The sequence below is a fragment of the Drosophila grimshawi genome, unplaced genomic scaffold (assembly GCF_018153295.1).
Source record: "Drosophila grimshawi isolate 15287-2541.00 unplaced genomic scaffold, ASM1815329v1 contig_1369, whole genome shotgun sequence".
Lineage (NCBI taxonomy): Eukaryota > Metazoa > Arthropoda > Insecta > Diptera > Drosophilidae > Drosophila > Drosophila grimshawi.
In genome coordinates, this window is record NW_025062891.1 from 3,383,255 (window position 1) to 3,409,089 (window position 25,835).

Genomic DNA, 25,835 nt, shown 5'->3' on the forward strand with positions numbered 1-25,835 from the left:
CAAGGATAATTGCCTAAAATTAAACATTTCTATTTAGTGCAAAGTAAATTCAAATCATTATATATTTCACCATACAAATCACCCTTATTATTAAGTAAATAATACAGTTTTTATTATTAATACGTATACAATTCACCATTAATTTTATGTAAATACTCAAGTTATATTTGTTGAGATCTATCAATACAAATCAAAACCAGTATTTTCAAGCTAAATCTATTCAAATATATGTTGTTAGTATATGCGAAAATAAATGTGTATGAGTGCAATTGGAAAACATGCTGATTATAAAGATTACAAAAATAAGTGTTGTGTAATGTAATAAGATAAAGGGAAACTTGTAGTAAACGACTTGAAATGTGCTGACTTGGCAAAGTGGAATTGGCAAAAAATAAAAAATAAAATATAAATTATTTTAAAATTCATTGAAAAAGTTTGAAAATAAAATGTAAAAGCGTCACTTTGTTTTGAAAACTTGTCGAAAATCGTATGTGAAAAGTAGTTGCTATTTAGATTCATGTGGAAGACTGCTGCTCGTCTCCGTCTTGGGGTGCAAGAGCAACAGCTGATGGACGCATATCTGTGGCGTCTCCTTCAATCTCAACTTGCTGGTTGCTGATTGCCCATGCTTGGTTTACTTCATTAAAAATCTCCACAATGAAGGGTTGTGTCCCGTCGAACTCGCTTTCGTAAATTAAGTTCGGCGGCGCCGTTTCATCGTAATTACGCAGCCATTCATCCTCTTCTTGCATTGCCTCGGCAAACATTTCAACCATTTCGGGTGTTATGAAATCATCAACGTTGAATGGCACCATTTCCATTTCGATTTCCCCATCGGGTATGGTCCAGTCATCGTCGTCGATAATCGGACAGTGTCGAGTCGATATTTCACAGCGAGGCACGGGTATCTCCTTGTCCAAGGATTCGTCGGTGATGTGCAGAGTGCCACTGGTCAGCGTACACAGTGTTGTCAATTCAATCGTTTCGCTATCCTTGTCGTAACTGTCTTTTGCGTCTTCCTTATCATCGTTTTTACGCCTCTTCTGTATTTTAGCTGCCGCCATCGATGTGCTTGGCTTGTCATCCTCCTCATCCGCATCCGCAACCTCATTCGCATCCTCATTGTTAACCTCAATGATGCCTTTAGTCTTGGGATATTTTCTGCATATTTTGGGTGAACCGTCCCCATCCGATGAACTGTCGGCGCTGTCGTAATACAGTTGATAAGCCCATTTATTCTTCTGAGTGTCGAGATTGAAGGTGCCACGCACCGAGCTCAGCGGATAGGCAGATGAGTGGACATCTAAGAGACTGGCCACCGCTTCCTCCTCCTCCCCCAACTCTTCTTCATCGTATTCAAATTCTTCAGTTGGCATTTTCAAATCTGATTCGTTGACTTCTTGAGTATCCATTTGTTCAGATGACTCAACACTTGCGGCGGACTGTCCATTAGGAGTTTCTGCACCAGCCTTGTTTCCATTCACCACTTGCTCGTCGTCTGCTGATGAGATCCCATTCTGTGATCGCTTCGCATCAAGCATATCATTGGAATTTGTCTCCATATCACCAGTAGTTTCGGTCCTGTTTGGTTCATAGGTATTGCCGGAGTAAGCCTCAGCTTGCAACAACTGATGATCAGCAGCTTCATTAGCTTCATTCTCATCATCCGACATATACAGATCCATTTGCTGTTCCATTGACTGTTCGCTGTCGCTTACATCCATTGACTGAGCACCTTGGGATTCCTTCAACTGCTCCTCCGGCAAAAAATTCAAGTTAAAAGTGTTGCTGGAATAGGTTCGTTGCATCAACTGTGGCGATGCGGCGACATCCGTGAAGAAAGTGCTACTCGAAGTCGTCCGATTCAGTGCAGAGCGTAAGCCCCGACGCAATTTGGGTGGGTGCACCATGCCGCCCATTGGTTTGAACCGTTTGGCAAAGGAAGAGCAGGGAGTTTGGGGTGAACGACTTGGACTGATCGCTGATCCGCGATTTTGTCCGGCGAAGGAACGTGGCGTCGTTGGCATCGAGACCCACAGACGAGCGCTGCTGCTGCGCTGCTCCGCATGGAATGTGCACACGGAGGAGTCATCGCTGGTGGCGTTGTTGTTGTCCGTCTCCATCTGCATCTGAATTTGCACAGATCGCTTCTTGCGTGAGCTAAACGTCGATTTTGAGATGGAGGAACGCGGCTTGCTGGCATTGCGTATGTTCTCTTTAATAAAGTTGCGCTTCTTGCGCGGACAACCGCCGCTCACAACAAATGTGGACGAGGAAATGGCGCTCTCTAATTGGGAATCATCTGGACTGCTGTCCAGAGAGCGCGACATACGCGACTTGTGGCGAGTAATGAGACGAGTGTGTGCCGACGAGGGGATCGAGGTTGCGTCTGTATCCATTCTGGAGCGAGCGCTTGGATGCGGATCGCTGCCGAACTGAAATAGATGCGGTATCCGGACTGATCCGGGAGTCTTCACAATGTGCGTGCATGTCACAAAAGTCTCCTCGACATCGCAGACAATGCTCTGAAGTGCGCTTGGCGGCAGCTTGTTGCGTATGCTCTGATCGATTTTGCCAAAGATCGATTCGCGCTCCTTGAGCTTGTCGGCCTCGATGGACTCGAGGATCTCGCGTTCGAGGGGAGAGAAATGCGAGCTACATTCGGCGGTCTGGGTCTCTTCGAGTCCCTCTCGGGCATCCTCGTCAACGTTCATTTCATGCTCATCGATGTCCTTTTCATCACTGGGACTGGCTTCAACAGCATCTTTGAGTTTATTTGCATTGGGCAGAGGCGTCACTGGCTTCTCATCGTCGCGCTTCTCCTCGTGATCGATCTCTGCTTGCGGTTCGCCATTCTCCTCCTCATCGTTACTAAATTCGCTCAGATTAAAGCGTTGTGGCTCCGAAACGGATGCGGCATCATCAGCATCGGGTATATTCTCCAAGTCGATGGCGCGAAACAATGAACCGTTCTCCTCCACAGATGCATCCAATGCGAACGACTCCTCTACGCTCTTTTTATTCTCGGCCGTTTGTAGGATTTTTGTGGTGGCCACCAGTTGCTCAAGAGTCTCACCCACAACGCTCAGACTCAGCTCAAACTTTTTCAACATTTTCTGTAACTCCGCGAAGGCTTGGACCATTTTATCATCCACTGCTTGCTGCATTTGAGCATCTTCCTCCTGCTCTGGTTGTCGTCGACAATCGTAGATCCTTAGAGCATGCGCCTCCTGCGCATCCAGCGACATTGTCACCGTATGCTTCACAGTTGCTGGCGCCTCCTGTTCCATTTGCTCCTTGGCACCAAAGTAGTGCACATGATCCTGCCAGAGCTCTTCGAACTCTAACTTGCGGCGTTGACGCTCATCGCGCGACATTAACTGACGTTCCTCCTCCACCGCCATGTTCATCTCGCCCTGCCTCTGCTCCTGCAGCTGCAGAGAGTTGTTGGCATCTGGTTCAACGCTCTGCTCTGCAAATTGTAATTGGGTAATCTCGAGCGTAATGCATCGCTCAACAAGCGGATTCGGTTGCTGCTGTGCCTGCTCCTGCCAGTTGCCAAAGTTCCACACCTCTGTAATGTCCGTCCGGTATCTATCCGAATCCGGTCGCGGTAGTTGCGGTGTTTTCATTGGTTGCGCACTGGTCGCACTGGCCCCAGGACTCGTTGGCGTCTCGAAATCAGATAAACTAAAGTAACTAGTTACGGCTTGGTGTCCCGGCACATAGTTGCCATTGGTGGACTCCTCCGCGTAGTTGAGACCTTCGATTTGATTAAGAAAGTTGGCAACGGGCAAGGATCGGGTCGTTTGGGTGCTCACATTGCAAAGAACCGAGTTGGTCAAGGTGCGCTCGTCCTCCTTCTCTGCCTCCTCCTCCTCTTCCTCCTTCTCTGCCTCCTCCTCCTCCTTTCCATTCAGTTTAAGGGAGGGAACTGAGCTGCTGCAACTGATCAGATCCTCGGGCTCATCCTCGGCACTGCGGCGCCGCAGTTCAGGCTTGAGTCGCAGCAGCTGCTCAAAGCAATAATGACAAAGGTGCTCATAGCGCGGCGTCGCAAAGATCTCCTCATAGCTGAGGGCACGCTGCACGCTGGGACGATAGCGAATGCACTCGGCGCCACCCGGCAGATGCTTGTGCTCGGTGGGCACTGGGAGTCGCGGTGAATTGAATCCAAAGTGCGACAGTGTGCGGTAAGGCAGCAGAAGTGAGGAAGTCGAAGTAGGAGTCCGAGTTGGAATCGGATTCATCGACTGTCCATTGGCCAAGTGGAGGGGACGACGACGTGGCGATGACGAATCATTGGTGGTGCTAACTATGCTGGATGTGGCCGTGTTGGAACGTGTTATGCCGGCATCTCCATAATTAAGCATATTGTGGTGCGGCGAGTGGAGAGCATGAAGGAGCACCGAACAAATCTGCGGCTGACAGCAGCGACCCAATGATCCAGCAGCAGACGAATAAAAATGCCCCCCACCTGGTAAACACTGTGCCAAGTCAGCAACATCGGAGACGGGAGGTGAGGACAAGATTTCGGGACGGGGACTGGGACTGGGACAATAAACTGATATCGAATTGAATTGTTTGGTAAATGCAGCTCGCAAATCGCGACGACACTTGCTAGTCGAGTTGGAGGCTGGAACAACACCCGGCTGACAGCACTGATTCTGGTTCTCCTTGTCCAGCTCATCATAGATTGTATTATTGTTGCTGTTTCGCTTCGACATCTGGACGCTATCTGCTCTAGTTGTTGCTTGAACTTGCATTTCTTTTGTGGCTGGCCAAGGGGAGTGTGAAGAGAGAAGTCAAAAGGAGTGGCATTTATCAGTAAGGTTGGCTACTACTCACTACGCTGACAATCGAGACTTACACTGAACTCAACTCAACTCAAGCCTAAGGCCAGCAAATTGGAGTAAACAATTGAAACAATTGAGAATTTCATTAAATTTGCCACACAATTGCGGCACTTACGACTTGCAACACGTTGATTTATATGAGATACGTACGAGTATTAAATACCTACATGTATATAACAATATATAATGTATATACCTAAATCGGAAAGATCCGCCTAAATGCGAAAGATAAATGTAAAATATTCAGATCATATACATATATCTAGTGTGTCATTTGATGAATTCAATAACCAAGTTTCCCGATCCAATAATCTAAAATGAGCTAATTATGAATATTTCGCAAATGGGGTGTTTTTATAACAATTTTTTTTTTAACTAGGTTAGGTTGAGGTGCATATGTGTAAATGTAAAATAAAAGTGATTTTGCTAGTTATCAATACATCAATGACAAAGGGGAATGGTTATACAACATATATGTAAGTATGTGTATATACAAAATGCAGCATTATGTTGTGCTATCATCCCAGGGTATAATTGAGGTACAATTGTATAAGTTGTATACGTTGTATAATTAAGGGTTAGCTATTTATGTATACAACAACAAAAGGGACTTTTGTTCGTTTACCTCGGCCAGTTGGTGGCTTGCGATTTGTTGCTGTATGAGAGCGTTCGCCGTTTATAAAACTAAGTGTTGCTAAAATAAGTATTGAAGAAATAAAGGTACATAAAAAATTCGCATGTTTTGTTGAATGCTTTTGATGTTACGTGTTGGCGCATCGCATCAAATAAACCTTGGAAAAATAAATTGCATTAAAGACGTAAACTTAAAATAAAGATGTGTGTGTGTTATGTTTGAAATATTCATACGAATAGCATACAAAAATTGTATCGAGTAGCAGATATTTTGTATATTAGCAGTAAAATGTTAGCAAAGTATCGATACTTAATGATGCAATGTGTCAGTGTTAGAAAATAATGTTAGCGGCGCTCATAGGAAAATCGAAATATAAACGGAAAAAGCAATTAAAAGATAACAGCTGCAGTTGTTCAAAAAAAAAAATAAAAACTAAATAACTATTATATGTGCACAAAAAGCCACTTAAATGAAGAAAGCTAGCAGAACGCGTTGATTTATGTTAAAAACAATGGGCAAATATAGAGCTAAGCTAATTGAATGCAGAATGATATTTGATAGCCTGATTCCACAACATTCTCAACATTTCGTACATTCTTCTTTTCTATGTATGCTAGATGACCTATACATTCGTAAAGTATGTGGCAAATGTTAGAAATTTGATCCAAGTATTTCTTTTTTTTAAGCAAGCGCTTCTTTAATTTAATTTTTTTTTATAATTTAAATATGTCTATCGCTTTAAGACTTTCAAGCTCCACAGAGACTGTGAATATCATATTCAAAATATTCAGGAACATGAAAATATAATATAATATATATTAAAAATAATATAGCGAAAGAAATGAGTGAAAATAAAAATAGATCATCAAACCACAAACAATTTTTAAATAAGGTTGAAATCAAAATCGATTTCAATTGGGTTTTTAATTTGAATTTTACGGAGCATAAAAAATAATATAATAAATATTATAGCGAAAGACACATTTGAAAATAAAAAGAACAAAAATGGTTTATCAACTATTAAAATTTAATGCTCAAGTCGAAATCCTTTTCAATTTTTAATTTTAAGTCAATGCTAAGAAATGTTGGGCCGAAGTGGAATCGAGCTTTAAAATGTTATACACTATTAGTTTGCGTAAGATGTCATGAGAATATGCATACTATAACTATTTCAATTTCGATCACTTGTCTAAAAACTATGCGAGAGTATTATTGTTTTTTTGTGTATTTTTTTGTTACTACACACTAAACTTTCGGGCTGCACTCACCTCTAATATAAAATGTTTTGTACTAAACTGCACTTTTAATTTGTTTTTGTTTGAGAGTGTAGTAGTTGTTATGTAAGAGGGCAGCAGCAGACACAGTTACACAGTTTTTGTGGGTTTGTTTTGGTAGTAGAAAATTTAGTAGTAGTAGTAGTAGTTGTAGTTGTTGTTGTTGCTGTTTTCGCTGTTTGTTGTTGTGTTTTTGTTACCCTACACACAGTCTAAAAGTTGTTATATCTACATAGTTACAGTTATATTTTAGCTGCCAATTTATTTGTGCTTGTGTTTGGCTAGGGGAAGTTTCAAAGTATAAATATATATAAAAAAAGATTATAGGATAGACAAAGTTACAAATTTTGTTTAACAATATGTCCAATTATTGTTTAAAGTGCGCACAATAAATCAAATACAAATACTAAATACAAAGACCAAAACTGCAGCTGTAGAGAAAAAAATGGGGTGTAAAAATAAACCCCATTTTGCAACTAGAAGTATTTCTTGTTGTAGTTGTAGTTGTTGTTGTGGTTGTGGTAAATTAATTGCTGTTTTCTTTAGTTTAGGCTGATTTGTAAATAAAAATCACTTAATACACGCCGTACAACAGGTGACTCCTTAAATGGTAGACAGAATAGTTGTAGTAGCAGATAGACAGTGTTGTATTTGCACAGTATGTGTGTGTTGTAGTGTTGGAAATTGGTAAATTGGTAAATTGTGCAACAGAAGAATATTGTTGTAGTAAGAGTTGGATTTTAACGGTAATACACTTCTTTTTATTACAGGAAGGAGGTCGAAACTGTATCAAGGGCTACGAGTAGTTTTTTGTTGACTTTTGATTATAATTAATAGTTATGTATTGGTTTGCGTGTGTGTGTGTATTTGTTGAAGTAGAGCCAAAAATAAAAGGAAAATAGCATAAGTAAATTTGAAGGTTAGGTCTCAAATAAGTATCGAAATAAGTACAGTTGATTAATTTTAAATCATATGGTTAGATATTTATCTACTTTTTAAAAATATAATTATAATTTATGATATTAATAACTAGACTAGACGTAGTAAAAAATAAAATGTTTGAAAAGAAATCACAAAATAACAAAACGAAATGCAAAATAACTATAACAAAATGAAGAACTTGAACAAATTTCGTATCACAAATCGAAGGATATTTGATTTAGATGTAATGGAGAAGGACATAACTAGGTACGTGTGTGTGTGTGTGTAAATATATATATAATCTTTTAAATATTGCTTGCAGACATAAAAACAATGGGAAAGAAAGGTGAATGGAGTTGTTGGACTTACCATCACTCAGCACAACCTCAGCCTGGCTGGGAATGGGCGCCTGCTGTGTTTGGATCTGTATGACTTGGTGTTCTGCAATGTCAAAGGTTGAACTTATTAAACATACAGTTTCCATGGATGTCTTGTCTCGTTGTGATCTTACCCGTTTCTGGCTCACTCTGTGCGTGTTTTGCATGTGCATGTGCACCCGCCGCCTGCATCGAGTTGAGTGCCTCCGATTCCGAAAAGTCTGTATCGGTATCTATTCACAAAAATCACAGAGACAATTGGTTAAGTATTTGTATTTGCTAAATACAAATTGAATTTTAGTTTGCTTACATTCGCCATGAATGCTCTTCTTTTTGCGCTCCACGGTGCGTTTATATTCGTTGAGCTCATCGTCTGTCACATTGTCGAAGGGATTCTTGGCATAGGGCGCCTTGTAGACAGTCGCATTGTGTTGGAAGCCGCGCTGTATGATGCCCTTGGAGGCAGCACCCATTAGCACAACATGATCACCGGTTTGGGAGACGGTTGCATCTTTGATGCGATTTGCCTCATCCCAGGTGACGCCCTCCAGTATATGCGATTGTGGTCCAGCTGAAATGACATCCGCACGACGATTGTCCTTGATCTGTAATTGTCCATAATAAATCGAAATTAAAATTTGATTTCAAGATTTGGAATTTGATGATTTCAAGTACTGACTTGCTGTTGCAGCCGCTTAAACTCCTTGGTTGTGGTTCCAACTGGCACAAATTGCAATGGATCCTCGATCCGCACCGGCGTTGAGTGGGTGGGCGAACCTTCGGCTACCCACTTTATATGGTTTTGGATTTTTCATTTTGTTCATTTTGTTTTTCATTTTGTTAAAGGGGGCAAGCAATTGATAGAAAGAAAGAGAAAGAAATTTGTTTTTATTTAGATTTCAATGTTTTCAAATTGCAAAAAGTGCTTAAGTCGAACAGCTTTGTTCTTAAATAGTCTACAATGTTAAATGTTCGCTTTATATTATTAACAATATTTAAGATAGCATTTATTTGTTAAACATAGATTTTGAATACCTAATCCTGGCTATATTTGTACACAACTGCAGGCAAATGTTAATTGAATGTTTAATGTTTTAAATGCAAATGATGTGTATAATAAATGAAATATATAACAAGCATAAATGACTTTGTGCCTTAACCAAAATATTAATAAATATTCGGGACAACTAAAAACATGCAAAGAAAAAGAATTTTGTGTCTGTTCACAAAAAAAATATATATACATTAATTAAATGAATGTGAAAACAAAAACAAATTAAAAACATGCCGTGTGTTCGATGAGTACTAATTAATTTATACAATCAAAATTATTTGTATTTAGCATTAATGCTAGCATTTAATATTTGGTAACAAATGTCTTTCTCTTTCTTTGCATTTTGTTTTTATATATTTTTGTAAGGAAAATCATAATTGGAAATTCCCTAAAAAGGCACAAAATCATCTAAGCGATTTGGTTTCATATATGTTTGTATATTTATTTGATTAATGCACAATTACAATTTATAAAGCATATTATATTATTTTGATTTAGCATTAGTGTCATTATGTTATTTTGTGGCGAATTTTTGCTGCTGCATTTGGGTTACAAATAATCTCCATCAATATAAAATGTTTAAGTTTGCAGTTTCTTTTTTTTTACTTTTAAAACTTAAATGTTGAATATTTAATTTGAAAGCAAGTTGAAAGTTGAAGCAGAGGCAATAGAAACTAGTAAAAAGAGAGCTGCAATTATTATTTCTATGGATGGCTGCTTGGAATGTTTCTGCGGGTGGGGATTGTTTAAAAGAATTTCCCTATTTGTATATATATATTAGGATAAACATCGGGTTTTCAATCAGTTAATGCGTTAATTGCCAACTATTTGCCCTCGATTTCCTTGAGGCTAACAACTTTTTGTGTTTGCTGCTGTTGTTGCTGTTGTGTCGTTATTTTATCTTCAAATGTTATGATCTCTACCTTTGTGATTTTCTTGGGATCTGGTGTGCCAGTCTCCAGTACCTCGACCTTCTGATAGACATTGGGCGAGTTCAGCCAGCGACTGCGATCGCCACCCTTCCGTATATCACCCTTCTTCCAGATGCTGCATAATGTATGGAATGGATGGAGATTAGGTGATTACATTAGGTATTGCTATTAAAAAAACAAAGGTGAATCATGCATACCCTTGTCTGAAGAGCTCCTCCTCTTCGAGCAGGTAGCCCAGCGAGGAGACAGCCGGTGGCAGTTCCACATCATTCTTCGGCTTTGGCGGATCCGATTTGATCAGTGGATGGCGGTAGATGTAGCCAGTGCGATACCCAGCATTGTCCAGCATACGCATCAGTGCCTCGAATTCGGCACCACCCACACGCCACTTGGGCGGGCTGCCGATCTTGGGCGCTGCTGGTGCATCTTCTTTGCTAGCGGCAGCAGCGCCATCCTCCTCGGTGGCAACGGCTGCGAATTTCTTTTCCAAATCTTCGGGCGGACGACGGGATTGCTCGTAGATCAGCTTGCGCGATTCATCTGGTATGACCACCAGATTATCGATGCCGACGGGCAGTAGCTTCAGTTGGGTCTCGCACGCCTGCACGATGTGGCAGGCGGCAAAGAAAGCCTCCTCGATGGTCTCGCCACAGCACAGAGCGCCATGGTTGGACAACAGCATCACCTTGGAATTGGGTCCCAGATTGCGTACGAGGCGATTGCGCTCCTCCTCATCAAAGAGGCCGGTGTAGGCGTGTGTGCTAATCTCGCCGAGCACGCAGGCATCCTTGGTGAGCGCCAGCAGACCGGACTTCACCGAGGAGATCGCCACCACGGGACTGCAGCCAATGTAGATGGCGCAACGGATGTCGGGACGGGCGGCATGCACCACCGAATGCAACACAAAGTCTGTAAGAGAAAGTGAAACATGAATAAGATGATGTCCAGTCGTAGTTTGTTTGCCAGCCAGTTAATACTTACGGCTCTTGTTCACCCCAAAATTGGTGGTGCCCTGCTCGACAATCTGGCCCTGCATGTCGACTTTGTTGAGGGACGAGGCAGTCACCTCGTGATACAGCAGTCCATATGGATTCACCAAAAAGTACTCTTGATCGACCTTGAGGCGGGCCGTGATCTGTGCACCCAGACCCTGGGTCCAGCCGTACAGATCGAGCAGCCGGAATGTGGCAGCCAGTTTGCATCTGAGTATCTTCTCGCCCTTGGCATATCCCATCGATTCCACGCCGCGTATATCATTGATGGGCACCATGCAGCTGCTGCTCTTGAATACGTTGCTCACGCGTGACACGGGCACGCCCACAATATCGGATAGCTGCTGCAATATGCCACTGGCACCAGCGCCACCCTCGCGTGCCGAGTCTACAATGCGTTCGAGTTCCTCGCGAAACAGTTTCGAGCCCATAATCGCCTCCACACGTTTGCGTCGCTCCATTTCACGCATGTCCTGCAAGTAAATTCATTTAATTATATTGACTATATCTATATATATATATATATATATATATATATGTGTGTTTCTATATACCTGTTCAATGTCCGCGGGACGCGCTTTATTGTTGTCATCATCCTCGCCCGCGGTGGGATCTATGCCGTTCTGTGGCGGTTGCTCTACCTCAGTCATGTTTCTTCTTAGTTTGCTTTATTATAATTTACTTGAAATGCTAAAAATAGACGCAAGCAAGCATACACAAAAATAAACAATTTAAATAAGTATCAAATTTATAATGCTTGTAAATGTATTTTCAAATTTCTTTTGCTTTCGTTGGGCTCAGCTGAAAATTATCAACTGACCTTAAAAAGTGCAAGCCAAAAACCATTTCTGGTTTACAGTTGTGGAAAAAGGGGGTGGCAAAATCGAGAGAGGCCGAGAGAGAAAGAGAGAGAGAGAATGACAGAAAGCACTTGTGTGACGACGCCTGCATAAAAGTGCAAGGCGAGGCGCAAAATTCAACCACCCAAAAACATAGCGAGAGCGAGAAAGAGATAACTATGCAAAGAGAGTGCAAAGCTTGAGAGAGAGAGCAGCAACGGGGCAATATGTATGTATTTATGCATGTGTGTGTTTGCATGCGTTGTGAATGGCAAAAAGAAAACGAAAACAGCAAAAAGCACAGCAGCTAAAGTTCTGAGAGCCGGTCCATTTCCTTCTTTTCCTTTTCTTTTTATTATTTGTACATACATAAATATATGTATATAAGTGTATGTATATTTGGTAAACTCAACAAATTCCAATTCTAATTTTGGTAAAATATGTGTGCTTTGACAGTTGGAAGGGAAAATATACATAATATGTATGTTGGCTTTTATTTATTTATATTTTCTTTTTTGGGTGTGGAGTGTGAAAATAAAAATGGAAAAAAGACTATTTTAAGATTTCTTGCTTTGATTTTGTTGGCTTTAACGAATTTCAAATTGGATGCCTGAAAGCAAAATGAAGAAAGTGGTGGACAAGCAGAAAACAAAAACAACGACAAGTAACTAAAACGACAGACAAACGCATCTCAAGCGTAAAGAGCAACGCAAGCAGCGGACGGACGGATATTGGGACAGACGGACTACAGGAGAGAGAGAGGGACGAGTGCAGCAGCCGCCACTTAAAACAAATAAACAAATAAAATGTAGAAGCAGAAAAAAATGCGCTGCTCGTTTAATTTTAGGCGTGGTGGTTTTGCTTCTTTTTTTTCTTTAATGCTATTAACCTTCAACAATTTGGATTGCGCTGCGCCTCTTTTATTTTTATCAATGTGCGTGCAAAATAATGCTTGCACATAAATCAAAATATTAAATGATACTACAAATCGCTACATAAATATTTATTTATGTCAGATTTTACAGTTATGCAGAAATTATAATCGATTTGCAAATATCTCCATACCAATCTACACAGATATTTAATACACCTACACAGCATACTTAGCCAAATGCCATATCTCAATTAAATGCACAGCTTCCACAACACTGGCACATAAATGCCAATTAAAAAAGAGGAAGCCGCAATCGAGGCATATTTTCTGCAACGCTGTCTGTTTCTGTTCTTAGCACAAAAGAAGAAAGTGCGCGCACCTCTAACGGCGGCGGCGGCTCTGCTTTGTAGTCAGCTTTATTGCATTGTTTAAAAAAGTATTACAGAAAAACAGAAAGAAAAAAACTAGCAGAAAAAAAGAAACCGGGCACATTGTTATCATGGGCTTGACAATTGACCATCGACGACATCCATCGAGCATGCAAATGTGCATACTTGAAGTGCATTTAAGCCGTCAGTTTTTGTTTCTTGTTTTGTTTTGTTTCGCTTTTGCATGTATGTGTGTGTGTGTGCTTTTTTTTGTTGCTGTCGCTGCTAATTATGACGTGCTTATGCCTGAGTGAACGCGTGCCGCACATTTTGAGCGACAGAAGGAGAAACAATAAATACAACAACAGCAAGCACAACAATCACAGAAAACAGAGCAAACAGAAAGCAGCAAAGCAAGCAGCAGCAAGCAGGCAAAAATGTGTGGCCAGGTAATTGAACTTTTGCTGTGTATGCGTCTCGCTCAGCTCATTTATAGTGCGTGGGCGACGACAACAATAACAAATACAGCAACAAGAGAACTTTGCCTGGAAATCAAAGAATAAATGTTGAAAATAAACGTTTCTCAAGTGCCCAGTCAGCCAGTCAGTCAGTCAGTGGGCGAGAGCGAGCAGCAATAAACTTAACGAGCCATCACAAGTACATCATGGGTGCGTAGGTGTTGTTTTTGTTGTTGCTTTTCCTGTTGCCTGTCTGCCAACAGTGTTGCCCTACAAAATTTGTATTTATGTGTAGGTGTGCGCTTGATTAACCCACCACAAAGCCCAAGTCCCTTTAAACTCAAGAACCATGCACTTTTTATGTTTGTTTTAATTGAAAATAATATACAAAATATGTAAATTAAAAATGTATATATGAAAAAGAAAAACAAGACAAAATTTCACATTTAAACTTTGTTCCACAGCGAGTAAAGAAAGTTTTAAACTTACTCAGTGCACTTAAAAAATATTTTAATTAAACTCTTCGGCACTTAAAAGATTGAGTATTTTAGTATGCAAATAAAGTGATTTAATTTTCTTAAATCAACAATCAGCATGCTTCAATGCAAACTGGGTAGCGAAGTATTAAAATCAAATCAAAATTTTAAATACCATTATTTCTTATCTCCGCTTGGCACACATGCCTCGGCTGAAGCACATTGTACATGGATAAAACTACGCAAATAGAATTGTGAAAATGTTAGCAATTTGAATATGGTAGATTTGTTATACCCCAAGCAAGTTGAGTGGTCGGAAATGGGTTAAGAAGGCGAAGCTGCTGCAGAGGCGTACAAATGCATTCTTTCTTTCCCAATCACCGCTCGCTCTTCAACGATAAACCAACCAAGAAAACAAGAGCTTGGTTTAATTGCAAGATTCTGATTATGGCAACACTGGTCGGGGTGTTGTACATATATAGCTAATAGTGTCCAGGTCATCAACATAATGAACGTTTGTTTGTTAGAGCCGCACACAGTTTGTTGACCTTCGCTGCATGTCTAATCGAATTTCAACAGCTCGAAAACAACAATAAGAAGAAGTAAAAACCGAATACACAAAACTAAATTAAGTTATCATATGATCCGATCCGACAAGGTGATGTAATATTATCGAGCGAGCGCTGCTGCGATGACAAATGTCGCTGCTGCTAATGCTGCTGTTGTTGCTATTGTTGTTGTTTGTTGCATGCCTCCGCTCCGTGTTCTGTGTTTGACCTTTTGTGCACGGCACGGAAACGACAATTAAATTTAGGCAAAGCTGACGCCAACGTTCGTTATCTGTATGTCTGCCTGTTGACATTATGCAATTATATCACTCACTTAAGCAAGAGAGACACGCCCCTTATTTTAATGAAGATTCGCTTTTTTGTGTTGGCGCAAATAAATGTTTGCCACAAACAAACCAACAAGTCAAGTGATGCAGACGTTTGTTAACTTGGATTTAAAGTTAAAGAATTAAAATATGCACATTTATTGCATGTTATGTTAATTCATTCAAGAAATGAATATGGTTATTGACTTGTCTTTAAAGTTATAGAATCAAACGATGCATTTTATTATTTTCCATTAATTTATTTGATGCTATATTCATTTATTTTATTTTATATTCAATAAATTTGTTCTATTATTATGCATATTATTTTAATTTATTGATTATACATATTATAAACAAGTCGCGAGATGCAGACTCTTGCTAACTTGGCTTTAAAGTTAAAGAATCAATTGATGTATTTTTTTTATGCATTTAGTTGTTAAATTTAACACTCATAAACACACTTGAAAGGCCTCCAATTAACATGAAAAGGGCGACACCCTCTATTTAATTTTCACACATTGCGCCAGCGTTAATTAAATTTCTCAAGTATTACCCCCATTCTCGTATCTTACGTAATAATAACAGCAAGCAATAAGGTCAACATCATCATCACCATATCTCTGTACATCATCAATGAATGAATGAGCAAATGGTTCCACATTCAGTTTTAATAATAATAATAATGCAACAAGTCCGTCACTCAGTCAGTCAGTGGCACAGACAACTGAAAGATCGTTCGGCTTTACTGGAGCAAATATATACATCTAGATATATATGTAGATGGAAGTACAATGACAAATGGGAACATATTTCTGAATGACGCCGAGTGCAATAAACTGTTCCGAGCTGAGAGCGTCAAGTGTAAATAACGATAGTTTGTAGTTGTAAATGCGGTTTTTTCTTTGTTTGCCAAAGATTGAGCAAAAACATGAAATATTGTGCATTATTCATTAATTTAGCTGGCTATGCAAATAAGACTGTGACTCGGATTTGGTTTGTTTGAAGGCAAGATTAGTTTAGAAACGCGTAACGAGTACTAATAAATGGCCATACATTGTTACTTTACAAATATATATATATATATAGTAGAGTGTTGTATAACGTTGACGCTGTAGTCCACTTAGGAAAACGTACAACGTAAAAATATATACAATTCGTTTTAATATGCGAAACATTGTCCAGCAAAAATTGCAGTTGTATTTTAACAAAGTTTGCAGTAGTTTGCTTCGCCAATATTAAAATAGCACTTTAATTTTTATGAAAAAACATAAAGGGTTTATCAACACACATGCATTTATTTTTAATAATTTTGCTTGGTTTTTAATATGATGATCAACCACAAGTAAAAATAGCAGACACGTTTTAATTTCTGGAGCCACAAGCAAAGAACCCAAAACTGAGAATGCGAAGAATGTTGTTTGTTTGCACAAAGAACGCTTTAGACTCGATTCTTTCACAAGCAGTCGTGGCCGAGTGGTTAAGGCGTCTGACTCGAAATCAGATTCCCTCTGGGAGCGTAGGTTCGAATCCTACCGGCTGCGAAAGTTTTTTCGTATTTTATTTAATACAAAATGAATCAAGCATAGATTTAATAATTATCAAACACTTATAAAAGGTGTACGGATTTAAAAATTGTTAGTATATGTTAAATAACAAACAACAGAATATGCTGTGCATCATAAACTAGATCATTTTGCTTAAATGTATTTTCTTTGACTTTATTCAAATGTATTTTATTTGACTTTATTAAAATGTACTTTATTTGACTCTATTCAAATGTATTTTACATAATTTTATTTAACATTTGTTTTATTAATTTCATTTATATTATTTCATTACTTTCATTTAATTTATTTGATTTTACTTTAATCTAAAGTATCTTATTTTACTTTTATCATTTTATATTAAATTATTTTGTGTTCTATTATATTTTAAATGTATTTTACTATTTTATATTTTGTTCAAGCATTGTACGAAGCAACAAATCTACTTCCCACGAATTACTCAAAACAGCTGCTTGGTTTTTAGTCCAGTCGCATTCAGCTGTTTCCGTGGTGTAGCGGTTATCACATCTGCCTAACACGCAGAAGGCCCCCGGTTCGATCCCGGGCGGAAACAGGATGCATTTTTTTGTATTTTTATTTTTCACAACTTGTTCAGCTAATATAAATATTTTACTATACTCACAATAAAATATATTCAATATAATTTTAAATATGGGCAGAAAACAATTATTTATAAGCACAATCGCCTAAGACTAAATGTCCATGTAAAGTGAGCAAAAGCAAAGAGTTTAGATTTGAAAAGAAACAATAATGGAAGTTTTTAAATCAACAAGCATATGACTGGTTGAATTTTATTAGTTGAATTATTAATAGCAATTCGTAATACAAATATTTTTTATATACGAATTATGTCAGTCTCCATATTAAAGAAGCAGACAGGGTGTGTCTAGACAACTGGTCACAAAAACTGGCTGGCATTTGGAGAGCAAGCCCACAACTGTTTCCGTGGTGTAGCGGTTATCACATCTGCCTAACACGCAGAAGGCCCCCGGTTCGATCCCGGGCGGAAACAGATGATATTCTTTTTTCATTTCTTTTTAAAATGCCAATTATTTAGTTTTGATATCTTTTTTGATTTTATACACATTTTTGTGCTTCAAATTTCGTATAAAAGCAAAGTGAATAACGTCACATATATTGAATGCAATATATATGTGACATTATTCACCACACAAACATTTTGTAAAGTGAGTATACGCATTTTACTACTCGTCGTGACTTGAATATCTTAATATGTATATACAGCATATAGAGAATACACAGCATATTTACTGCCTGCTCCATATTCACATCACACACATTTTGTGCTAATTTTGTTTGTTTTGCTAAAGAGTTGAGTTGCTCGTTTGTTTCTTTCTTGTGGCAAGAGTTGGGGAGTCGCGTGTAAGTCGCGTGGCTTGAATTACAATATAAAAAAATCTCACATAATTCTTTCGTACAGAAGATGTTGCATGTCGGCCAAGATTAGCCGATCTCTGACAAATGCAATGATTTAAGTGAAATTTATAATACAAGCATGAGAACACAGACAGACAGACAGACAGTGGATAGACAACGAACTTGGCGTGTGTCTTGTGTCTTCACAACAAACAGTGCAACTTGTTCACTGTTCGTCTGCTGCTTGTTTGTTTATTGTATATTTGTTTTATTCATTGTTGCCTTACCCGCAAACCCCTGCGTGCACCTCCTCCTCCCTTGTTAGTGAGTCAAGTGCCCCAAATGATTATGCCATGGCCGGCTGGTAAATGTTTTATGTTGTCACCACCCGAAAACACTACAAGTCTTGACTCACTTGGACAACAGCCAATATTTATGTACAACATTTACAACAACACTTTTAGATGAATAACTCAAAGCAGTAACAATAATGCCTATTGCGTATTGCTAAATTGAACCGATTCTCAACAGCAATTTTGTCTATAAATGTGATTTTATGTAAAAAGCACACTATGCCTTCTAAAATTCAGCAAGGGAATTTCTATTATAATTTATACTGCCTTAAGTTGAACGAAATTAAAACTGATTCTCATCACAGTCCACTTTTTATTTTTTAATGTCCACTTATAGTGGGATTGCTCTATGCCCAACATTTCTTTCCCGGTTCTGCTATTGTTAACGTGTCAGTTGAAATATTATCGCTTGATTAAAATAAAACAGCTGATCGACTTTATTTATTTGCCTTTGCGAAAATAATAGAAAAACAATTAATTAAAATATAAGGCAGTCTCGACAAACACTATAATTAAAATTAAAAAGTATTTCAATTCTATTATGCATTCAGCATTAAATTATAATAAGATATACGATATAAACTACATTAATTAAATTTTAAGACTATTTGAAAACAATCGCTTGCCTTTCTGGAAATATTCGATGCGTATTTCTAAAAATACGCAAAATACTTAACGAATGTTGAATGTACAAAATGTTTTCGCTTATGGCAAAATGTTAAGAACACATACTGCATACATTCGAGAATGTTGCCAGTTCAATCAGGCTATATAATATATTTCAATCGACAAATACAAAATTTTAAATCAATTGAAAATAAAACTGCTTACTTATGCTTATTACAATTTTGAATAAGTCTATTTTTCTAAAGACTGAACATATTTCTTAATCACCTTTGCGCTGCTTATTATCAAATTTGCCGATCACTTAACGCTCGACTGCCTTTTGTTTGTATTTATTTGGTAAACCCATTAAAATAAAACGTTTCCTCGCCAACATAAAAGTAACGCTCGGAAAACGGAAGCCAGTCTATAAGTTTAATAAGCTGCATAGTAGTAAAATAAACTCCATTTAGAGCACTGCAAATATTCGCTCAGCCAGAAGCCAGTGTTTAATTACGGTTGTTAAGGACATGAGCGCAGTGTTGTAAACCCTCTTTTGCCATTGATTATCTGGGTCTGGAAAATGAACCGTTAACACGCATTTCTTTCCCTTTGACAGACACATGACACATGTGTGTCGCGTGTTGCCAGGCACCGTGGCAAGTTCAACGACACGTAGCAAGTGGATGGATGAAGAGGACGAACGTAAACGTAATCAACCCACGCCCCTGTCCCTCATCCCCTTCCCCTTCCTTCAACATTCTACTCATTCTACCCCCAGGCAGGCAATGAAGCGCAGTTCCTTGTGCAAAATAAAATACCTGCTCCAGTCTTGGCTTTTATATGTTTGTTTTTAGCCGACATTCGTCAGAAAAATAGTCGCCGGCTGCCATTATGAAATTTGTAGCCGGCGCCAAAGTCAAATCATAGAAATGTGGCGCCAGCTAAAAGAGCCAAAGATAGGAGAAAGAGAGAGCGGAGAGGAGAGGCAGGAGCAAGTTTGTCCACACGCAACAGTCGTAAAAAAAATATCCTTTGGGGGTGTTCTACCATTGTGTTTGGGAGTGTTTTGACTTAATGACAGGAAGTGATGACGTCATCGTCAACATTCACTAGAGGGTAAAATTTATATTTGCTGGCAGGTTTGGCATAAGTGCCAGCAGCGTTTGTTTGCAGGGGGTGTGAGTAGAAAGCGGGGGTGAATCGGGTGTTGTAATAAGCCATGATGTCATACTCAAGCAACAATATATGGGGTCATTGACAGGGCCAGCCCAAAGCCATACAAACAAGCTTAAGGAGCTATGTGAATTTAAAAACGCTGTTCAATACCAGAAGAATTAGAAGCAAAATTATCAGGTGTACTCCAATTTACTCAAAACTTTTTCGTTGGGTAATATATATATATAAATATATATATATAGTGGCAACAAAATTAAAGTACGGCTCTTGGAATTCTTGTCTTCTTTTAAAAGAAATGTGCCAATAAGTAGCGAGAAAAATAATATCACACCTTATGCACTTCATATAAATAGTTTATTTATTTCTTATTTTCACAATTACTTTAAACTTTCAACATTTAAATCTTTATTATAGTAAAATCAACCATGCAGTGCTTTATGAAAGCCAACAAACCATAATTGCAAGTAAAAAGCATTTATAGCCAAGTACACAAAGCTCTGCGATTTTATTAATTGATGCCCCGAAGCAAAAAACCCATAATAGAAATGTATGATAATAGTAATAATAAAAAGAAATAAGTTTGCCTAGTTCAATGACCCATTTATTTAACAACTTGTGGCCTGGATGGACATGGGGGCCAAATGCCCACAAGCGAGTCAAATTTCAAGTTGAACGCGAAAAAAAAAAACACATAAAAACTTCAGCATCGTCTTCGCTTTTATGTGCTCCCCTATAGAATTTGTATCCAGTTGTATAAATTGTCTGTCAGCGCAAATCTTGTGTTTTATGTCCAATGTATGACATATTTAGCAGAAATCAAATAAAAATAGATTAAGTCTTGTTCCAGAACATATTGCCTCAAAACGAAAAGCAATAAATAGATCGCTAGCCAAATGACATTTTTTTTTTTTTTCAAATTGAGTTAAATCTTTTTTAAGAGAGCAAAGCAATAAGATATTATTAAGAGCAAATCTCAATTGAATGCCACGCTGAGTAAATTGAGAGAAAAGGTCGAGCTTAATTGAATTAGAGGTGAAGTTATTCGTGACAGAGAGAGAGAGAAGCTATTGAGAGAGAAGATATTGCACAAGAGACATGTGTGAACCTAGTAAGGAAATTAACCATTAATGAAAGTGAAATGATTCCCAAGACAAGACGACATCATCGTCAAGCGGAATAAATATTTCGCTTGAATAAATTATAATGTTTGTAAATAGATTGTAGGATTGTTCGCAAAACTAACACAGCAGCAACAGCCACAACAACAACAAAAATAACAATAGCTCAAACTTGTTTCCACCGAGTGACATCATTATTAGCCGACTATTATTGTGGCTTATTATGGTTTATAAAATATAAAAAATAAGAGTAGCTGGAGATGGAGGAGAATAACAATATATGGAATCGTCAGTTCCACTCGAGTGCCGTACAAATCACAAAAACAAAGATGACATATATCACTTAAAGCTTAATTATAGCAATTATAGCGTAAGACGCAAGTCACAAAAAGGTTCAAAGTTGAAAGAGAGAGCAACTTTAGGTGTGGTCTCTCTCACTCTCTCCTTCATCATATGGTGCAAGACAAATGTCAACAAAAACGATAAGTCATCATCAGCTGTCAGAACATACTAACGACCAACAAAGAGAGAGAGAGAGAGAGAGAGACAGAGACAGAGACAGAGATAGAGGGAGAGAATAGAGCGTGCTATTCGAAGACAAACATTTGCACAAGTTTTGTGTTTGCTTCTTGGCTTTATGTTTGTTTACTTGCCACTTGATGGACTAACTGACTTATCGTTATCGATTAGTGTTTACAACACTGGCAAAAACTCACCTTAAAACCGAAAAATTGTTGCGCCTTTAATACTCTTGCTCAGCGTGAGGTTGGGTTTTTCTGTTTCCTTTGTGGCCAGCAATTGGAAAGGGAGAGAAAGCAAAAAAACAGACATCAATAAGAGAGCACAAAATATAATACAAAAGTTCAATGAGCCAAACCCACTAGTAGAGAGAGGAAAATATTTGCAAAGTCCATTAACCATTTTTTATGGCCCTTGAGCCTTACAGCACAGCAACAAAATGCATTATTTTTATTTTCCATGCAAATATTACTGTTGGCGCATTTTCAAGCAATAAAATCTAGACAAAAAATAAGTAAAACAGAGAAAATTATTGATGCCGGCGACGCGTCGACGCCAAATGATGTCATGCAAATATTTTTAGTTAGCAGAGCGCTTGTTTTATGTATACACACACATATATATGTATATATGTGTATGTTTGTGTGTGTGTGTGTATTAATGGGGTGGAGGCGCACAGGCACGAGTACGGAAGACGGACGGACGGACAAACACAAGCAGCAAACACAAAATAATTCAGCATATTATATTAGATATGTACAACAGAGTTTGCCCATTTCCTTTTACAGGTGATTCCACATTTTATTATTATTGCCGGCACAAAGCAGTTTTTATTTTTTGTTGTAATTCCATATAACACTTTCTACACATATTTGCATATTAATTGTTAATATAATGAACTGATAATTTATGGATTTTCTTTAATTAAAACTCTCCGTGCATACAAACAAAAAATAAATTTGGGCTTCGAATTTTTTTTTTATATAAAATCGCTAAATGGTGTGGCAGCAAAAAAAAAGTGCAACATGAATTGCAATTTTAGCTAATAATAATAGTAATGCGTATATGGCGTGAGTTGCACTCAGCTGGTGCTGCTGCTGCTCCTCTCTGCTAGCTGTTACTGGTGTTAATTTTCAATTTAATTTAGAAACGATTCGCAACTTGTGGTCGAAACATGCAAACCAATCCATTATTCACACAAGCCGCAAGAGCGTCTAAATGTCTGCAGCGAGTCGGCTAAAAAGTAGTCGGATTGGTTTTGTTTGTTTGGTTTTCATTTTACTTGGTTATTTGATTTTTCTTGGTTTCTCGCCCATGGCTTATACAAATTATTATGTAAGCAACATTTAAGCCGAGTGAGTGAGTTGTAGCTTTCGTGTGCCTCACTTTTTTGCATTATGAATTAATTATTAATGCTGCAACACAAACACGTTGTTTTGGCCAAGACACTTGCCTATTGTTATAACTCTTTATTGTTGCCTAAGACTCGCATAAAAACCTGATTTTTATTATTGACATTTACAACTCTATGATTGCCGATATGTAAATAAAATGAATAAATAATTTTGTATTGGTGTAGAAATGTACACAAAAAAAAATGTAAAAGTTTAGCTTGATTTCTTTTGTTGTGCACAACACTGTCAACTTTAAACAATACACAGCATATTATTGTATTTGCTGGCAAATTACTTCAATTGCAAAACTAATTGTTTGCAATTACCGACAATTTTCCCACGCCCACCACTTGGACAACTAACTAAACTAATGAAACCAAATTAACCCAAATATCCCAATTGAAATTTGGTTCAGACACTGAGAGAATGAGAATAAAACAGAAGAAGAAGATAATAACAGTTCTTATGCACACTCTCTTCTTCATTGAATGAGACAGTTTCAATTGCTGCGAAGCAGTTTGGGCAGAAAGACTGAGCAAAGACAATAAAAAATAATGAAAAAAAAAACAGAGTTGCATCTTCATTTTCAAGCTTGTTTCCATTTCTATATGGCAATCGTGTACATTTGTGTTTTTCTTTCTCTATCTCTCGCTCTCTTTCACTTCTCACAACAGTTGGAATTTATAATTAACAGCATTGTTTTGTCGTTTGTTGCCTGAGCTTTTGCAAGCTGCTCTTTCCCTCCCTCCCTCCCTCTCCCTGTAGTCTGTCTGTTTGTCTGTCTCTATTCCCCTCTTTTTCCGACAAGATTTATTCTGTTTCTGTGTGTTGCAGCAGTCAAGTTTGTTGTTGACGTTTTTGTTGCCTGTTGTCTGTTGCAACTGTACATTTGTCCGTGGTGTTTGTGTTGTTTTTTTCTTTTTATTGATGAGTTGCATCTTTTTTTAATCTCGGTGTGTGTTTGTGTATGTCCCTGCTGCATGAAGCTTGGCACGTACTCTTTATTTATGCATTTTGTCTGCCACCCCTCCTCCACCTCTTTTTTCTTGTCGTCTGGTCTGTCTGAAGCGGCTCTTGTCAATTGCCTACGGCAAAGACGAGTTTATGTCTCTCCCTCTTTTTACCTCTCTCTTTCTCGCTCTACTCTCGCCCTGCTGCTGCTTGCTTTCCTGTTGTTTCAGACGTTTATTTTCCTCGCTTTGCTTTTTTAGATAAATCGTTTGGTGTTAGTGTTAGGAAGGGCGACAGGGCAACAGAGTTGCCAGATCGCGTTTGCAGCATCAAAAGAGAAAAGGTTCAATTAATCAAAACGTACGTCACAATTATGCACTTAATCTGCTTACAAATGAAAAACGAAAAAAAAAAACCTAAATCAATTAATCACTGACGCGAAGTGACGTCAGTCAATGTGAAATTAGATAAGCACACAACACATCGCTTGAATAAACAAATTTCAATCAAGATACATTAGCCCCAGCACAGCTTCTCTTTTATACTTTTATATACCGCTCTATATTCAGAAAAATGCATTTTGTGTTTTGGAGGCGACAACCCAGAAAAAAAATCCATTTAATGTTTTTTCTCATCAAGTGGAGAAATGACTCATCCATTGAATTTTTCTCTTCATTTCAGTTATTTTTAGTCTAAATATATCCACATATATATATATATATATATTTAAATATACTGTACAATTTTACATTTTACTTCCGTCGCAAAATGCAAAGTTGGCCAAGAATAATAAAAATCTAAATCACTAACTAATGTTTCTCATTCAAACAAACATTTGTCGCTGGTTTTTTTTTCTAGGTTGTCGCGTCGCTATACAATTGTTTACAGTTTTAACTATGCACTTCCTCCCACAAACACACACACACACACACATACAAATTAATCGTTCTGTCTCTTTTTCATCTCTTTCATTCAACACACTTTGATTTGGCACTTGTAGTTGTGTAGCAGTGAATGGCTTTGCATATTTTTGTTTGTCTTCTTTCGTTGTTCACTTTCCAGTGCCATTTTCACCCACCCCAGCACAGAGTTGCTTTTGTTTCGACCTGTTGCAGAATATTTTGTGCAAGCATAGCCGCTTCTGAATTACACACCAATTCTCAACTGAACAACACTGAATCATATTTTTATTGTTTTTTTTTTTTTGCAATTGCTGTTTTTTTTTTCATTTCAAAAGAGCACAACAAATAAAAGGGGGAGCAAACAATATAGAAAGCATGAACACGCACATCTACACACACACACACATGCATAATATTAGGGCGGTAAAGTGATAAAGCAACAACAAAAAAAGAGGCAACATTCAAAATAATTTATAAAACTCAATAAGAGTATCTGTGTGTGTGTTTGTGAGTATTCATGTGTGAGTAGGAAGCGCAAATTCGAATTAGCAACAAAAGGCAGCAAATTTAATTTTAAAAAAGCGCATAATGACGTCATTGGTCAATATAATACCTGACTTTTTATCATGCGATTGAGAGCGCAGTACACACACACACTCACAGACCTTGATTGTAGTATTTGTTTTATCAATTTGTTTTTGGAAGTTAACATAAAACAAACTCATAGAAAAAGCAGAAAACACAGTCATCAAAATAGTCTTCCAAAATACGTAACTGTTTCTTATTGTGAATTTCAATGTGCAAAAACAAAATTTGCAAATTTTAAAGTAATTGCAATAAGCTCTTTTTCCTCCCTTTATCTGACTTGGCTTATTCAGGGCAATAAAATTATGGTTCGCCATTAAACTGGAAAATTAGGTTAACTACTGTTGCACACATACG

At 38.1% G+C, this 25,835-nt stretch overlaps 2 protein-coding genes and 3 non-coding genes across 12 annotated transcripts in view; 3 read left to right on the plus strand and 2 right to left on the minus strand.

The window, feature by feature from the left end:
- Positions 1–25,835, minus strand: part of LOC6560045 (protein hu-li tai shao) — a 31,265-nt gene that overhangs the window by 3,872 nt on the left and 1,558 nt on the right. For 3 of the 8 annotated variants that reach the window (XM_032735227.1, XM_032735226.1, XM_032735221.1), the window contains exons 2-10: positions 21,844–21,910; positions 11,595–11,730; positions 11,030–11,513; positions 10,246–10,957; positions 10,040–10,163; positions 8,742–8,852; positions 8,373–8,667; positions 8,197–8,295; positions 8,055–8,126 (exon numbers count right to left, since the gene is read on the minus strand). In XM_032735227.1, the coding sequence (XP_032591118.1) occupies positions 8,055–8,126; positions 8,197–8,295; positions 8,373–8,667; positions 8,742–8,852; positions 10,040–10,163; positions 10,246–10,957; positions 11,030–11,513; positions 11,595–11,690 (1,993 nt within the window). In that variant the 5' untranslated portion in view covers positions 11,691–11,730; positions 21,844–21,910. Of the gene's footprint in view, positions 1–5,481; positions 5,551–7,319; positions 7,367–7,447; positions 7,582–8,054; positions 8,127–8,196; positions 8,296–8,372; positions 8,668–8,741; positions 8,853–10,039; positions 10,164–10,245; positions 10,958–11,029; positions 11,514–11,594; positions 11,731–21,843; positions 21,917–25,835 lie in introns of those variants that run through there. The other 5 variants (XM_032735225.1, XM_032735224.1, XM_032735230.2 and 2 more) reach the window with 4 other exon arrangements.
- Positions 208–4,930, minus strand: LOC116805104. Its single transcript, XM_032735220.1, has one exon. The coding sequence runs from the start codon at positions 4,764–4,766 to the stop codon at positions 516–518; it is 4,251 nt and encodes a 1,416-aa protein (XP_032591111.1). The 5' UTR covers positions 4,767–4,930; the 3' UTR covers positions 208–515.
- On the plus strand, positions 16,392–16,473 carry Trnas-cga. The gene has a single exon. It is a non-coding gene; the product is annotated as a tRNA-Ser (tRNA).
- On the plus strand, positions 16,978–17,050 carry Trnav-aac. The gene has a single exon. It is a non-coding gene; the product is annotated as a tRNA-Val (tRNA).
- Trnav-aac lies at positions 17,437–17,509 on the plus strand. The gene has a single exon. It is a non-coding gene; the product is annotated as a tRNA-Val (tRNA).

What these genes read in the sequence shown, in the direction of transcription:
- LOC116805104 (XM_032735220.1), bottom strand. Translation starts at nt 4,766, where the DNA reads ATGCAAGTTCAAGCAACAACTAGAGCAGATAGCGTCCAGATGTCGAAG.